Source organism: Macaca mulatta, chromosome 11 (assembly GCF_049350105.2).
Source record: "Macaca mulatta isolate MMU2019108-1 chromosome 11, T2T-MMU8v2.0, whole genome shotgun sequence".
Classification (NCBI taxonomy): Eukaryota; Metazoa; Chordata; class Mammalia; order Primates; family Cercopithecidae; genus Macaca; species Macaca mulatta.
The window spans coordinates 87015268-87034050 of NC_133416.1; the positions used below are offsets into that span (position 1 = coordinate 87015268).

The window sequence follows — 18783 nt, forward strand, 5'->3', positions numbered from 1 at the left end:
AAATCACAATAAACTGTCTCTCAGACCACAGTGCAATCAAATTAGAACTTGGGATTAAGAAACTCACTCAAAACCACACAACTGCATGGAAACTGAACAGTCTGCTCCTGAATGACTAAAGGGTAAATAACAAAATGAAGGTAGAAATAAAGATGTTCTTTGAAACCAATGAGACACAATGCACCCGAATCTCTGGGACACATTTAAAGCAGTATATAGAGGGAAATTTATAGCACTAAATGCCCACAAGAAAAGCAGGAGCGATCTAAAATTGACAGCCTAACATCACAATTAAAACAACTAGAGAAACAAGAGCAAACAAATTCAAAAGCTAGCAGAAGACAAGAAATAGCTAAGATCAGAGTAGAACTGAAGGAGACAGAGACAGAAAAAAAAGCCTTCAAAAAAAATCAATGGCTTTTTGAAAAGATCAACAAAATAGATAGACCACTAGCAAGACTAATAAAGAAAAGAGAGAAGCATCCAAAAGACACAATAAAAAATGATGAAGTGGTCATCATCACTGATCCCACAGAAATACAAACTACCATCAGAGAATGCAATAAACACTTCTATACAAATAAACTAGAAAATCGATAAGAAATGGATAAATTCCTGGACACATACACCCTCCCAAGATTAAACCAGGAAGAAGTTGAATCTCTGAATAGACCAATAACAGGTTCTGAAATTGAGGCAATAATAGCCTACGAACCAAAAAAAGTCCAGGACCAGATGGATTCATAGCCAAATTCTATCAGAGGTACAAAGAGGAGCTGGTACCATTCCTTCTGAAACTATTCTGATCAACAGAAAAAGACGCAATCCTCCCTAACTCATTTTACGAGGCCAGCATCATCCTGATACCAAAGCCTGGCAGACACACAACAAAAAAAGAGAATTTTAGGCCAACATCCCTGATGAACATCGATGTGAAAACCCTCAGTGAAATACTGGCAAACCGAATCCAGCAGCACATCAAAAAGCTTATAAACCACAATCAAGTCGGCTTCATCCCTGGGATGCAAGGCTGGTTCAATATATGCAAATCAATAAATGTAATCCATCACATAAAGAGAACCAACGACAAAAACCACATGATTATCTCAATAGATGTAGAAAAGGCCTTTGATAAAATTTAACAGGCTTTCATGCTAAAAACTCTCAATAAACTAGGTATTGATGGAGCATATCTCAAAATAATAAGAGCTATTTATGACAAACCCACAGCCAATATTATATTGAATGGGCAAAAACTGGAAGCATTCCCTTTGAAAACCTGCACAAGACAAGGATGCCCTCTCTTACCACTCCTTTTCAACATAGTATTGGAAGTTCTGGCCAGGGCAATCAGGCAAGAGAAAGCAATAAAGCGTATTCAAATAGGAAGAGATGAAGTCATATTGTCTCTGTTTACAGACAACAAGATTGTATATTTAGAAAACCCCATCGTCTTAGCCCAAAATCTCCTTAAGCTGATAAGCAACTTCAGCAAAGTCTCAGGATACAAAACCAATGTGCAAAAATCACAAGCATTCCTATACACCAATAACAGACAAACAGAGAGCCAAATCATGAGTGAACTCCCATTCACAATTGCTACTAAGAGAATAAAATACCTAGGAATACAATTTATAACTTATAAGGGATGTGAAGGACCTCTTCAAGGAGAACTACCAACCACTGCTCCAGGAAATAAGAGAGAACACAAACAAATGGAAAAACATTCCATGCTCATGGATAAAAAGAATCAATATCATGAAAATGGCCTTACTACACAAAGTAATTTATAGATTCAATGCTATCCCCATCAAGCTACCACTGACTTTCTTCACAGAATTGGAAAAAACTACTTTAAACTTCATATGGAACCAAAAAAGAGCCGGCATAGCCAAGACAATCCTGGGCAAGAAGAACAAAGCTGCAGGTATCACACTACCTGACTTCAAACTTTACTGGAAGGCTACAGTAACCAAAACAGCATGATACTGGTACCAAAACAGATATACAGACCAAGGGAATAGAATGGAGGCCTCAGAAATAATACCACACATCTATCAACATCTGATCTTTGACAAACCTGACACACACAAGCAATGGATTCCCTATTTAATAAATGGTGTTGGGAAAACTGGCCAGCCATATGCAGAAAACTGAAACTGGACCCCTTCTTTACACCTTATACAAAAATCAACTCAAGATGGATCAAAGACTTAAACGTAGGACCTAAAATCATTAAAATTCTAGGAAAAAAACTGGGCAATACCATTCAGGACATAGGCATAAAGAATTCATGGGCAAAGAATTCATGTCTAAAACACCAAAAGCAATGGCAACAAAAGCCAAAATTGACAAATGGTATCTAATTAAACTAAAGATACTGTGCACAGCAAAAGAAACTATCATCAGAATGAACAGGCAACTTACGGAACGGGAGAAAATTTTTGCAATCTATCCATCTGACAAAGGGCTAATATCCAGAATCTACAAAGAACTTAAACAAATTTACAAGAAAAAAGCAAACAACTCCATCAAAAAATGGACAAAGGATATGAACAGGCATTTCTCAAAAAAAGACATTTACGCAGCCAACAGACATATGAAAAAATGCTCATCATCACTGGTCATTAGAGAAATACAAATCAAAACCACAATGAGATACCATCTCACAACAGTTAGAATGGCGATCATTAAAAAGTCAGGAAACAACAGATGCTGGAGAGATTGTGGAAAAATAGGAATGCCTTTACACTCTTGGTGGGAGTGTAAATTAGTTCAACTACTGTGGAAGACAGTGTGGTGATTCCTCAAGGGTCTAGAACCAGAAATACCATTTGACCTAGCAATCTCATTACTGGCATACACCCAAAGGATTATAAATCATCCTAGGATAAAGACACAGGCACACGTATGTTCACTGTAGCACTATTCAATAGAAAAGACTTGCAACCAACCCAAATGCCAATCAATGATAGACTGGATTAAGAAAATGTGGCATATATACACCATGGAATATTGTGCAGCCATAAAAAAGGATGAGTTCATGTCCCTTCAGGGACCTGGATGAAGCTGGAAACCATCATTCTCAACAAGCTATCACAAGATCAGAAAACCAAACACCACATGTTCTCACTCGTAAGTGGGAGTTGAACAATAAGAACACATGTACACAGGGATGGGAACATCACACACCAGGGCCTGCAGGGGGTGGGGGGCTAGGGGAGGGATAACATTAGGAGAAATACCTAATGTAGGTGATGGGTTGATGGATGCGGCACATCATCATGGCATATATATTTCTGTGTAACAAAATTGCACGTTCTGCACATGTAACCCAGAACTTAAAGTATCATACAAATAAAATAAAATAGAAAATGCATGAGCTCCTAATATTACTTAAACTAGAAAAAAAAAATTAGTCCCTACTGAAGGTAGATAGCAAGGAAATTCATTATTTAAAAAGCCAGTATATAAGGAGAAATAATAAAGAATATATTCTATCTCCCCTATAAAAATTGTACTGAAGTAATATGGTTTGGCTGTGTCCTCACCCAAATCTCATCTTGAATTGTAGTTTCCATAAGCCCCATGTGTTGTAGGAGGAATCCAGAGGCAGGTAAGTGAATCATAGGGGCGGTTACCCCTATGCTTCTGTTCTTGTGACAGTGAGTGAGTTCTCGTGAGATGTGATGATTTTATAAGGGGCTTTTCCTCCTCTGCTTGGCATTGTCCCTTCCTGCCGCCATGTGAAGAAGAATGTGTTTGCTTCCCCTTCCACCGTGATTGTTAAGTTTCCTGAGGCTTCCCCAGCCCTGTGAAACTGTGAGTCAATTAAACCTTGTTCTTTTATAAATTACCCAGTCTTGGGCAGTTTTTTACAACAGCATGAGAATGAACTAATACAAAGGGCAACCAAATAGCAGAGATGAGAAAGTTTCTTTTACAAAAATATTCCAACTAATAAATAAAAAAGAATGACAATTAAAATGTTACCATTGTATAGTTCCTATGTTTTCATCTAATTATTTCTTCAAAGAACTTGGTTTTCAATGCTTTGCACATAGTAATTCAATTATAATTTATGCCATAGATGTATAACTAATTGATAATTCAAGATTGGAACAATAAGTTGCATACATGGGTTCTTGGGCCCTAAAATCATTTGCCTTTTCTAGTATGTCCAAAGTCATACTGTTCCATTTTATTTCTAATCCATAGCCAATGACATTAACACTCTAATTTTTAAGGAAGAGTATGCCTTGATGTGATAGTGGAAAGTTTATACTACTCATATTAGTTTGCTAGGACTACCATAATAAAATGCCACACACTGAGTGGCTTAAACAATAGAAATATTATTTTCTCACAGTTCTGGGGCCTAGAAGTCCAAGATCAATGTGTCAGCAGCTTTGGTTTCCTCACAGGCCTCTCTCCTTGCTTGGTAGATGGCTGCCTTCTTGTTTGTTCACATGGTTTCTTTCCTCTCTATGAGAGGGACCCTGGTGTCTCTTTTTGTGTCCAAATGTCTTCCTCTTATAAGAAAACCAGCCAGACTGGATCAGAAACAATTCCGTCGGCTTCATTTTAGCTGAATCATCCCTTTAAAGGCCCCTTCTCTAAATAGAATCACATTCTGAAGTACTGGAGGTTAGGATTTCAACTAAGAATTTTGGGTGACACTATTCCGCCCATAATACTGATGCAGCACCCCAAAGGAAAAGAATGATGTTAATGCATACATTTTAGTATCTGACATGATATATACAGTAGGTGCTTAAATATTTACTGACTGCATAATTTTAAAAACATGTTAAAGTAATAATATTCTTAAGAATGAAAAACTCAAGACAGTATTTATTAAAACAATGCATATGCTGAACATAAAATCAGGCTCCACAAACTCACTTCATTTACTTGTCTCCATTCTACTCTGAATAAAGGGCATTATTAAATAATCTGTATTTTTAGTTTTCCCTAGGACTTCTACCTTGTTAAGAATAAGCAAAAGTTAAGGGTAATTATTTTGGTGAAAATGTGAGATAATTGAGCCACAATATGAACAGCCATCATTCATCTGGTCTATTCACTTGGTTTCAATTACGCTACAGGCCAAATGTAAAATTGTTAAATGCCTAGAAATGAAACTGTAATCTGACATTCTTTGTTCTACTATTTCCAACAGAGGTTAAAAATTTAGAACTCAATGTATCCTAATCATCCTCAAATCCTCAGAGTAAATGAATCTAGGCTTAACTGCACATATCAATAGGGATGATTTACTACTATTCTGTGCATAAATGCAGTTAGTGAAGAAGCATATAAACAAACAACTGATGTGTTAGAGATGATGATGATGAATTTGCCAAGAACATCAGACACACCTCCTGGAGGAAATGACCCTTATACAAACTGCATCTTTAGAGTTTGGTAGAAGCTTCTCAAGTAATGCAACAGCAAGCAAATAAACTATTATGAAGAAAGACACACTGAGGTAAACCAGTAGGGAATGTTGGGGAACTAAAAGTAGTCCAGTATTGACAGAGTGAAAAATGTTAAGTGGAATGCAGTATGAGAAAAAAGGCTCAGGAAGAACCTAGATCTTTCCAATTTTACAAATAATCTTAAATTATTGAGACTAAGTAGATTGGTCAAGGACACAAAGCTAGTGAATGGGAGAACTAGGATTTGTAACAAATTTAACTCCAAAATACTTCAGTTAGCACAGTGACCATATGCCCCAGTTTCCTATCCCCTGGTTTGTAACTATTGTCTACATTATTATTATTATTATAAGTGCTTTCTTTCATTCCTATAAAACATTCTGATCTGTAGACTATCTTCACCCTATCGATTAGGCCATCAGAATATTATTTTTCTATACCCAAGAAAACTAGGGTTTCAATAATTTCACTTAATCATTAGTGAAATTAACTGCTGAAAGAGGTGTTTTTAATGTATTTATTTCTTTTTTTTTTTTTTGAAACAGGGTGTTACTCTTGTCACCCAGGCTTAAGTGCAATGGTGCTATTTTAACTTACTGCAACCTCTGCCTCCCAGGCTCAAGCAATTCTCCTGCCTTAGCCTCAAGAGTATTTGGGACTACAGGTGCACATTATTGTGCGTGGCTAATTTTTCTGTATGTTTTGCAGACCTGGGGTTTTGTCATGTTGCCCAGGCTGGTCTCGAACTCCTGAGCTCAAGCGAAGCCTCCCAAAGTGCTGGGATTACAGACATGAGCCACCATGCCCAGCCTGCTAAAAGAGATTATGCCAATAAAAATAATTGAGCATTTGGAAGGATTTTGGGCTATCATCACCTTAACAAATCATCCAGTATATGCTAGAGTTAAACTGCCCTTTATAAAAAGTCATTATTGTAAAAAAGATCTCATGTGGCAGAAAGAATAAAAAGGAAAACTTATTCTTCTAATTTTAATCTGGTTCCAGGAAACTCCATAGTCTATAGCACAGTCATAAATTCAAACTAAAGTAATTAGACTAGCAACTATAGTCAACCTTGGCCCCAAAAGGTCACTTTTGTTTGTACAAGTCCTGTAAAGCATATATTCCATATCCCACTCTCCAAAAAATGAAAAGTAATAGTCACCCTACTGATAATATTAGCAACTGCAACAAACTGCTTACCCTTCTCCTCATGCTTCTTATATACTAGCAGGTAAAAGCTGAATATGCCAAGATATTTACTTTTCCTAGCTACAACATGGACAAATGACCAGGACCAGGCTAAAAGAAGTCTCATTATGGGATGTCTTCAGCAACTGGAGGGTTCCCTTGGAAAGGTTTTCCTCTTTGATGTACACAGAATATGGAGAGAATATTTTCTACTCGAAATCCATTTCTTATTTGCTTTTGGATGTGGATATGTAAAACACAATTCTAGAGTTGTTGCAATCATCTTGTAACCATGAGGGGAGAAGGCTAAGAATAAGATCCATTTTTGGGAAATGCAGAAGAAAAAACTGAAAGATCCCAGGTCCTTGCTGACATCACTGAGCTGCTTAATAAATCTAAATGTCCTTCCTCTAAATGATATTTTATCCTGTATAACAAGTGCCATTATTCTTTAGGTCATTTTAAATTGGGTATTCTATTACTTGCAGCTAAAAGCATTCCAACTTACACAATAGGTCTGTGACCTAATCAAGTCTATGCAAAGAAATTATTCAAGACAATTAATATTGTCTTTTCAAACTCAGAAACATTAATACAAAAAGGAAACATAAGAATTAAACATCTGAAGAAAGAGGTTGAGTTTTCATTTTCCCAGTGTAGATACAAAAGGTAATGGTCAAAAGTTAACATGTACTATTTCCTATGAGCCAGGTCCTATGTTTGATGAATTACTTCAGTTAATCCTCACAACAAACCTAGGAAATACTACTTTTTAGAGGAGAAAACTAAAGCCTAGAAAAATTAAACTGCTTGCCAACTCCTTGATAGTGATTCAGGAGGCATACATATTCCATATCAATTAACTCCAGAGCGTAATCATTAAGTATAAAGATAAATACATAATTAACCGGTTTATTTTTTTTTTTCTATGAAGAGATTTAAGTCTTCTATTGAACAGGAAAAGTCCAAAAAGGAAGTAAAGAACTTGAGAATCATGATTGTTAAGTGTGAACAACCACTGCTGTTTTGCAATGGGAAAAAGACTTCCTCAATTTATATACAAAAAAATTACGGCTCAGAAAGAGGAAACAAATTATGGAAAGATGTTGTATAGTAAGTGGCAGAGTCAGTAATAAAATTCAGGTAATTCAGACCTTACCGTTCCCAGGCCCACTTTTCATTTCACCATCCAGTTTCTGCCTTGAAATTTAGATATTGTATCTCCAGTACAAACGGGGAAAAAAAGTAAAATGTATAGAGATAAAACTATGAAGGCTTATTAAGATATTTACAGAGTAGAATTCTCATGTTTAATATTTATTCATTGATAAGCTTTGATATGAGCAGAGAGACAACACAACTGTTTACTGTGTGGATAGATAGTAACAAGAAAAATAATTTAATGAAAAAATTATTTTTCAAGATATCTACACTTCCATTGTTAAATGCTTAAAACAATCAGATGTTTTTAATATGTACCCACACATTAAAGGTAGTAGAGAATACAATGACTATTTCTCACAGAATTTTCTAAAACATGTATTTTTTTAAAAAGACAATCTTCAGAAAAACTAAGTAAACAGGCTCACTGGAGAACTATGTATCATATTCTCCCTATAGCAAGTAACCCAGTTGCCAATTTTAGGATTATAAAGGAATGGGTTCGACTGCTAAGTATTAACCCTGAATCATTTGACAATGCTCCAGCCGTACTCAAAAGAAAAAAGATGGAGACAGAGAACGTGTACAATTACTAATATTAATACAAAGTACCAAAGGCCAAAGAGGGTGGGAAGACAGAAAGAAGATCTGATTCTGAGAATATATGGATTCCCAATAACCACTTATTTTCTTTCTTGGAAGAATAATTTTCATGAATTCAAGTATTATAAGAGTTCACTCATTTATCTTTATCATTTCAATAAACACTCAGGTCTCTCAAATAGTATTAGAATAAAATTAAAACACAGAACTGGCTTACTCTGCAATATCAAGATATCCACAGGAAGCTGCTGCATGTAGTGGTATCCAGCCTTCATTATCAGGTTGATTAATATTTGCTCCATTTTCTACCAGAAACTTCACCATATCAACATTGTCATCAATGCAAGCCTAAAAACAAAACAGAAAGCAAGATTGGAAAAAATACGAATTAACCCTCCAAATAATATATCAATAGAATAAAATTCCTACTTTGTAGCTTTTATAATACAAATATTCTCTGTAAATAAATCTCCTGTTATTTTGACTATACTCTATCAAACACACCAATGACACTAAATTGTAAGAGTCCTTGCTTAGGTACACATACAACAGACTAGACTCTTTATGGCAACCCAATTCGGATAACAAGTACCTATTAAAATGAAGACATTATAATTAAGTATAATAATAGTCTCTACAGCAGTGGTTCCCAAAAATGTTGTCTGCTGGGGGAAGGGGGAGTAGATTCTTTTAGGGAGTTGATTAGGGCAAAACTGTTTTCAAGATAAAACTAAGATGTCATTTCCCTTTTTTACTTTGTTGACATGTACACTTGATGGTATAAAAGTACTAGCTGTAAAACTGCATGTGCTTTAGCACAAATAATGGCAGTGGCCAAAAAAAAAAAACCAAAAAACAAAAAAACCCACCTCTGTTAATAGTCACTGTATCGAACACTTGGTACTCATAATTAAAAAAAAAAATTGCCAAGCACAGTGGCTCATGCCTGTAATCCCATCTACTTGGGAGGCTGAGGCAGGTGGATCGCTTGAGCTTGAGTTCAAGGCTGCAATGAGCTATGATCACACCACTGCACTCCAACCTGGGCTGCAATGAGCTATGATCACACCACTGCACTCCAACCTGGGCAACAGAGACCCTGTCTCCAAAAAAAGTGGTGGTTGGGGGGCAGCAATTTTTACTCATACACGTCTTTGACAAAGCAGTACGTGTTAAACCTTGGCCCTTGTACACAGGTCTTTTTTATATTCTCTATGGGAAGTATATGTTAAAGCACCTCTTCCAAGTATGATGGTTGTCTTGATGAAAAGCACTTGTGAGATTGAGATGTAAGCTGACTTAGCCACTTTTCAATGTAACATTATGTCTACTTAAAATGACAAACTACAGTTAGTCTAACTTTGATTTTTGGGAGATCTTTTCTTGCAAATGAACAAAATGAGTCTTGTCACTTCAAGAAAAGCAATTAACAGTATATTTGTTGCCAATAATAAACTCAAACTTTCAAGAAAAAAATGAATTATTTTAATTAAAAAACGTTATTTGGTAACACGGGTAAATCGCTGTTATTTTTAAATAAATAGTGTTTTAAATCCTCAGTTTTAAACTCTAAGACTGTAAATATTAATACATACAACCAAGAAAAAATGAATTAGTTACTTTAAAAATGTCATTTGGTAACAGGGGTAAATCATTGTTATTTTTAAATGAATCCCTGGTTTTAAACTGTAAGACTGTAAATATTCACCTACAGAAACAAAAGCTCATTGGAATCTTCAATAATTCTTAAGAGTATAAAGAAGTCCTAAAATAAAAAAATTTTGAGAACTACAGTCTTAAAGTAAATAAGGAAACTTTTATCAAATGCTTGCTTTGTGCCAGGCAGTATGAGAGGTGCTTTATCTATGATTTACACACATTATTCTCACAAAAACCCACTCCAAGGTACTCATTGTTCTCCACAACTGTTACTAAAATCACTCTGTTCCAGCCACAATAGGGACCTTACTATTCCTTGACCAGGTGGTACCTCAGAGCCTTTGTTCTTGCAGTTCTCACTGTCAGGAATGCTCTGCCCCCAGATCTAAGCATGCTGATTCCTTTTCATCAAACAAATCTCAATGCAGTTGTTTCTTCTTCAGGAAGGCCCTCCTGGACATCCTTTTAAAGTAATTCCTAGTACTCTATCACATTATCAATAATATCAATAGCCACAATTTTCTTATTTATATCTATCCTCTACCTCTACTAGAATCTAAACTCCATAATTTTCAGATTAGGGATATATCTGTATGTGAATATAAGTACTTTATACCTGTCCTATGAGATAGGTTGTATTCATAAACATACTCCATTTACCATGGGGAGGCTTTCTGGAATTGGCACTATTCATGAACATCATCCTATTGTCTCTCCTGAGATGCAATCCCCATGTATTACCAGGACTTCTGCCCAAGAATGTAAGGTCTGTGCCATGTATTTGACTTGGGGGATTAGGGAGATGGGATGAAATCCACTCAAGGAGCCTTTAACGTGAAAAGTTTTTTTCCCTCCTAATTTACAAAAAGCCACTATCTGCCCAGAGGGCAAGTGGCCTTTTTTTCCCTAATTTGGTTAAAATTGAGTAAATGAACTAAATAGTTGCTATTTCCTATCTATGATAAACAACTAATACTAGGAGTATGGGGGCTGATGATTATCATCTCTGTACTCTAAAAGCATCTCTAATAAATTGATCAGTAGACAAATTAATTTACACTGTCATCTTTGGTTTATTGCCAAAAGATCTTTGCTGGAAAATTCATGTGCTACCCATTTAAATGTATAAAAAGCCCAAGTTTATTAAAAATCCGGAAGGATATTTTAAGTAGCTGTTGAAAGTAATAAAAATTGATGTGTCATTTAAAAAGTGGTTCTAACACATAGACCATTACTTTATCTACCCATCCCCTTAAAAGAGGCTTAAACACCAGCACAGTACTTAACCACCAAAGGAAGTTCCTGTTTGTTTATATTTGGGGAAAAAAACTGTTTTCTAGGACTGAAAACACATCAACAACAACAAAAAAGGATATTAATGTCAGACTGTAACTAATGGAGAAAACAAAAGAGCTTCTTAAGTGCCACTTCAACCTAAGAAAGAGCAGTTTGGGGCTGGCTGATGAGATATAATGGATCAGCATTATACACAAGCAATGAATAAATAAGATATGATTGTATCCACATTTCATAAATGAAGTCTTTGCTTGACTCTCACCTTTTTGGTACTGCCTTACTTGGACAGCACACAAAATTACAACCCCTTCCCCACCATTTTATATCCTGAGTATCTACTTTATTTTTCTCCATACCATTTATTGCAACAAACTATATATATTTTGCTTATTTATTTACCATCTGTTTACCCCACTCCCAGCATGAGAGTTTACTGAGAGCAGGAATTCTGCTGCATCCTCAATACCATGAGTTCTTGGGCTCAATAAACAAATTAATGAATGTAGGAGGAAGCTAAGAATCAAAGAGATTAAGTAGCTTGAATAAGTCACACAGACAGGAAATGATAGGGCTGGGAATCTCACAGAGATGCTCAGGTTCCAGAAACTAAGATTTTCCCACACTTAACACACTGCTTTCCACAGATGTTCCTAGTTTATCAACACATTTCTCACCTGCAACAGGATATCACGCAGTCTATGGGCTTACTAAGTATTACTTGTATAAATGAAATAAATTTTCCTTAACTACCACAGAAACAGAAGAAATGCTTCTAGCAGCATTTCCCTAAGGAAGAAAATGACAAAGTTTCTATCAAGAAAAGCACTATGCAGTATACCTAAAAAGTTTTAAAGTGGGAGGCTGAGGCAGGTGGATCACGAGGTCAGGAGATCAACACCATCCTGGGAAACACGGTGAAACCCTGTCTCTACTAAAAATACAAAAAATTAGCCAGGCATGCTGGCACACGCCTGTAGTCCCAGCTACTCGGGAGACTGAGACAGAACTGCTTGACCCTGGGAGGCAGAGGTTGCAGTGAGCCGAGATCGCATCACTGTACTCCAGCCTGGGCGACAGAGCAAGACTCCACCTCAGAAAAAAAAAAGTGTAAAAGCATTGAGAGGGAATCACAGCTTTTGGTTTTAGGTTCTAGTTCTGGCTGTGCCACAAATTTTGTGGCTGTGAACAAGTAATTTACTCTTTTTGGGCGTTGGTGTCTTCATATTTCAAGTAGAGGGAAGACGTGTGTGGGGGGGTATTTATCATAAAAATTCCCTAATATATTTAAAATTATTATGTGTCTATGATTCTTCCCTCTAGAACAAGTTATAAGCAAGCTTATGGCAGTTTTCCAAAGTGCCTAGAACATACCTTACAGATAAGAGATGATAAAATACATAGGCAACATTGATACAGATATTGCTCAAGAAAAGAACTATTTTTCATAGGGCAGTGGTTAAAAGAAAGAGGTTTGAGAATCACAGCTATTTAATGACAAAGAAACATATAAAGTATATTGTATTAGAAAGTAGTTTACAGAATGCTGAGATAAGAGAGTGACTTACTGTGACTTGCATAATCATTCACTTTCCTTGAGAAATCACACTGATTAAATTATTTCTCTTTTGAGACAGTCTTGCTCTGTCACCAGGCTGCAGTAGCGTGATCCACCGCAACCTCCGCCTCCTGGGTTCAACCGATCCTCTTGCATCAGCTTCCCGGGCAGCTGGAACTACAGGTGTGTGCTACCATGCCCGGCTAATTCTTGTATTTTTGGTAGAAATGGGGTTTCACCATGCTGGCCTGGCTGGTCTCAAACTCCTGACCTCAAGTGATCCACCACACCCGGCTGATACTGATGAAATTCTAAACACCTTTTTTTTCTCAACCTCTTTTTAAATCTCATAGGCTCCAAAACTGTATCCTGATTTTTATCCTCAGTATAAAAATATAAAACCCTACTTGATAATTATATGTAATACAAATATGATTGTTTTTCTAAAATGAAAAATATCAACAAGCAAGTAAGAAATGATCTTTATAAAAGAATATGGGGAAATGCCCTCAATATATTAAGAGGGTTTTTTTTTTTTTTTAAAGCCTACAACACTTGGTATTCCCAATAGTCTCCCATCCAAGTACTAACCAGATCCAACCCTGCTTAGCTTCCTAGACGAGATGAGATCGGGTGTTTTCAAGGTGGTATAGCAAATATTTTTAAAAAGGATGCAAATATGGAAATAGAAAAGGATAAAAGAATATAGGAGAAAACACATGATGTATTTTTTTTAATGCCTAATGTGATTTAAAGTTTTATATTAATCCATTCTCATGCTGCTAATAAAGACATACCACAGACTGAGTAACTTATAAAGGAAAGAGGTTTGACTCACAGTTCCACATAGCTGGGGTAGCCTCAGGAAACTTACCATCATGGCGGAAGGAGAAGCAAACACCTCCTTCTTCACATGGCGGCGGCAAGGAGAAGCGCCAAGCAAAAGGGGAAACGTCCCTTATAAAACCATCAGATCTTGTGAGAACTCACTCACTATTGTGAGAACAGCAGCATGGGGGTAACTGCCCCCATGATTCATTCAATTACCTCCCACTGGGTCCCTCCCACAGCACATGGGGATTATGGGAACTACAATTCAAGATGAGATTTGGGTGGGAACACAGTCAAAACATATCAACTTTACCAAAAAAAATCATACAAGACTAAAAGAATATATTCTGAAGGTTAAAAATAATGGTTGTGAGACCCACTTTTATTTTCTTCCTTAATTTTTCCTACGTTTTCAAAATGTCTACAATGAATAGACGGTGTTTCATGAAAAAAATTCAAGAAGTTATTTCTTAAATAAAAAGTATTAAATGGTAATGTGGAAAAACAACCAAGGCTGGGTGTGGCAGCTCACACCTATAATCCCAACACTTTGGGAGGCTGAGGCAGGTGGATCACTTGAGGTCAGGAGTTCAAGACCAGCCTGGCCAACAAGGCAGAATTCTGTCTCTACTAAAAATACAAAAATTAGTCAGGCACAGTTGCACATGCTACTTGAGAGGCTGAAGCATGAGAATCGCTTGAACCTGGGAGGCGGAGGTTGCAGTGAGCCAAGATCACGGTACTGAGCTCCAAGCCTGAGCGACAGAGCAAGACTCTGTCTCAAAAAAAAAGAAAAACGACGAAATTGCTGGTGGAAGTATGAAATTCACACAACCACTTCAGAAAACTATCTAATAGCATCTACTAAAGTTATGTGGAATGAATAAATATACAGGGTTGGGTGTATGTGTATGAAGGGAGATACTATTCACGTAACAGAATCCTATAAATTGATTTAAAAAAGAACATTGAACAAAAAGAACAAAATACTGTTATCTTCAACAACATGAAAGAAATTCATAAATACATAAATGAGTAAAGAAGGCAGGTACAAAAGGATACATACTGCAGGTTTCCAGATAAAATAAGATCTGGTGATAAGACTTAGAACCAGGGTTAAATCTGTGAGAGAATGACAGGAGGGACATAAGGGGGCTTTCTGTACAGTTGGAAATGTCCCTATCTTTGTTGGGGTGATTTTTACATAGGGATATACATATGTGAAATTTCATTGAATTGTATACTTAAGAGTTGTATACTTTACCAATGTAAACTATACCTCAAGTTAAAAAGTTAAAAAAAAAAAAAAAAAAACAGGCTACCATTTGAGACTACTATGTATCACTTAAAATATGTATTCCCTTAACTTCTATGCCTTGCCTCCTCAAGCTCCACATATCAAATGCAATCCTTCTTTTAACTGATAACCTCTAAATACTCTGAAAACATTTTTTTCCCTAAGAATTCTAGCATATTCTCTTTTTACGGCTAAATATCACTAATTTCCTTTAGCTACTCTTCATATTATAAATACTAAAAAGTATACATGCCAAGACCATAGTAAAAGATCACATTAAAATATAGTTGGATAGTCCATAAATAACAATGATCACATAAGGGCTAAAACAGCAGTGGATAGAAAGTACCAAAATATCACTGAGGACATAAAGAGATCTTTTTGTGACTAAGAGGGTCCATATGGGTCCCTACATATTTGAGCATAGTTTTGAAGATTACATAAAAGTTCAATTACCAAATTAACTGGCAGGAACCTCACTGAGCAAAGACACTGCTGATTTTAAAAGTTATGGAATAAACAAACAGTATGTTCACTGGTGGTAGACAGTATTTGTAAGTTATAAAACAGGATAAGGCTAAGTGGTAAAAAATTTGAATACAATGCAAAGACTGTAGTTGTACTGCAGATTATTTTCAACCTCTTTTTACTTCAACACACGAACAGAATCTGCTACGTTCCCACCAGTAACAGTGGCTCAAGTAAGCAGTAGAAGAAAGTAGAAAAAAACACTTTAGAATTTCAAGATGATTCTTGAAAAAGCTATTTAGAGTTTTTAATAAGGGGGTGACATGATCAGATCAGTATTTCAGAAAGATCATAGAGGCAATAAGAGGAAAGAGCCTAAACAAGCACAGGTATCGGCACACCTAGTTTCACTGTGCCTCGTGGGTACTGAATTTTTTTGTTTGTTTACAATTTGAAGGTTTGTGGCAACCCGGTGTCAGCCAAGTGTATTGGTGCCACTTTTCTAAACACGTACTTACCTCATGTCCGTGTCACATTTTGGTAATTCTCACAATATTTTAAATTTTTCATTATTACTAGATCTGTTATGGTGATTTGTGATCAGTGATCTGTGATATTACTATTTCAATTGTTTTGGGGTGCCATGAACCATATTCATAGAAGATGGTGAACTTAATTGATAAATGTGATATATATACATGCTCTGATCACTTCACAAACCGGCAGTTCCCCATCTCTCTCCCTTTCCTGAGGTCTCCCTATTCCCTTAGAAATAACAATATTAAAATTAGACCAATGAATAACCCTACAATCACCTCTAAGTACTCAAGTGACAGGAAGAGTCATGTGTCTCTCATGTTAAATCAAAAGCTGGAAATGATTGAGCTTGGTGAGAATGGTACATTGACAGCTGAGGTAGGCCAAAAGCTAGGCCTCTTGTGCCAAACAGCCAAGTTGTTAATGCAAAGGAAAAGTTCTTGAAGGAAATTAAAAGTGCTACTCCAGTGAACACACAAATGGTAAGAAAGCAAAGCAGCCTTACTGCGGACATGGAGAAAGGTTTTGTGACCTGGATAGGTCAAACTAGCTGCAACATTCCCTTAAGCCAAAGTCTAATCCAGAGTAAGGTCCCAACTCTCTTCAATTCTATGAAGCCTAAGAGAGGTGAGGAAGCTGCAGAAGAAAAAAGTCTGAAGCCAACAGAAGTCAATTCATGAGTTTTAAGGTAAGAAGCAATCTCCATATTATACAACTGCAAGGTGAAGCAGTAAGTGCTGATGGAGAAGCTGCATCTGGAAGATGCAGCTAAAATCACTGATGAAGGTGGCTACAATTAAAAAATAAGAGTTTCACTGTAGACAAAGCAGCTTCTACTGGAAGAAGATGACATGTAGCACTTTTATACCTTGAGAGGAGAAATCAATGCCTGGCTTCAAAGTTTCCACGTACAGGTTGAATCTCTTTTCAGGGGCTAATGCAGCTGGTGATCTTAAGTTTGAAGCCAGTGCTCATTACCCATTCCAAAAATCCTAGATCCCTTAAGAATTACACTGAATCTACTCTGCCAGTGCTCTATAAATGGAACAACAAAGCCTGGATGGCAGCACATCTGTTTACAGCATGTGTTTACAGCACATTGTTTACAGCATGGTTTACTAAATATTTTAAGCCCACTATTAAGACCTATTACTCAGAAAAAAAAGATTCCTTTCAAAATATCACTGCTCACAACAATGAACCTGGTCATCCAACGGATCTGATGGGAGATGTACCGGATTAATGTTGTTTTCATGCCTGCTAACAAAACATCCATTCTGCAGCTCAAGGAGTAATTTCGACTTTTATGTCTTATTTAAAAAATACATTTTGTAATGCTATAGTTGCCACAGATAGTGATTCCTCTGATGGATCTGGCAAAGTAAATTGAAAGCCTTTTGGAAAGATTTCACTATTCTACATGCTATTAAGAACATTGGTGATTCATGGAAGGAGGTCAAAATATCAACATTAATGGGAGTTCGAAAGTTGATTCCCACCCTCATGGATGACTTTGAGGCATTCAAGACTTCAGTGAAGGAAGTAACTGCAGATGTGGTATAAATGGCAAGAGAACAAGAATTAGAAGTGGAGCCTGAGGATGTGACTGAATTGCTGCAATCTCATGATAAAGCTTGAATAGATAAGGAGTTATTCTCTTCAACAAGCAAAGCAAGTGGTTTCTTGAGAGAGAATCTACTCCTGGTGAAGACACTGTGAACACTATTGAAATAGCAATAAAAGGTTTAGAAAATGACATAAACTTGGTTGATACAGTGGCAAGGTTTGAGAGGATCGACTCCAATTCTGAAAGAAGTTCTACTGGGGGTAAAAATGCTATCAAACAGCATCACATACTACAGAGAAATCTTTCATGAGAGGAAGAGTCAGTTGATGAGGCAAACTTACCTTATTTTATGAAACTGTCACAGCCACTCCAACCTTCAGCAACCACCACCCTGATTAATCAGCAGCCAACATCAAGTCAAGACCCTCCACCAGGCCGGGTGCAGTGGCTCACGCCTGAAATCCTAGCACTTTGGGAGGCTGAGGTGGGCAGATCACGAGATCAAGAGTTCGGGACCAGCCTGACCAACATGGTGAAACCCCGTCTCTACTAAAAATACAAAAATTAGTTGGGTGTGATGGCGTGCGCCTGTAATCCCAGCTACTCGGGAGGTGGAGGCAGGAGAATTGCTTGAATCTGGGAGGCACAGTTTACACTGAGCGGAGATCGTGCCACTGCACTCCAGCCTCAAGTGACAGATCAAGACTCCGTCAAAAACAAACAAAACCACCCTCCACGAGCAAAAAGACTATGACTGGCTGAAGGTTCACATAATCACCAGCATTTTTTTTTTTTTTTTTTTTTTTAGCAATAAAGCATTTTAAAATTAAGGTATGTACTACAGCATTATGATTTTGCAAGATATAATGCTACACTACATTTAATAGACTACGGTATAGCGTAAACACAACTTTCATATGTGCTGAGAAACCAAAAAAATTTGTGTGACTCACTTTTTTGTGGTAGTCTGGAACCCAACCCACAATATCTCCAAGGTATGCCTGTACTCATATGAAACTGAGGAAGCTTAGGAGAAAATGAGAAAGGTTTAATAAAAGATATGAAGAGTTAAGATGCAGGAAGAAGCCATTCATGAAGACAACCATCACAGATTCAAGGAGCAGATTGGGAAAAGAAAGATGACAACTTTGTTTGTTTTGGATACACTGAATTTATA

The 18783-nt window shown here is 36.7% G+C and overlaps 1 protein-coding gene across 12 annotated transcripts in view; it reads right to left on the reverse strand.

Moving 5' to 3' along the window:
* Positions 1 to 18783, reverse strand: part of PPP1R12A (protein phosphatase 1 regulatory subunit 12A) — a 162407-nt gene that overhangs the window by 91702 nt on the left and 51922 nt on the right. For 10 of the 12 annotated variants that reach the window (NM_001266093.1, XM_015152305.3, XM_015152302.3 and 7 more), the window contains 1 exon segment: positions 8614 to 8744. The exons of the other annotated variants lie outside the window; for them this stretch is intronic. In NM_001266093.1, the coding sequence (NP_001253022.1) occupies positions 8614 to 8744 (131 nt within the window). 12 annotated transcript variants of the gene reach the window in all.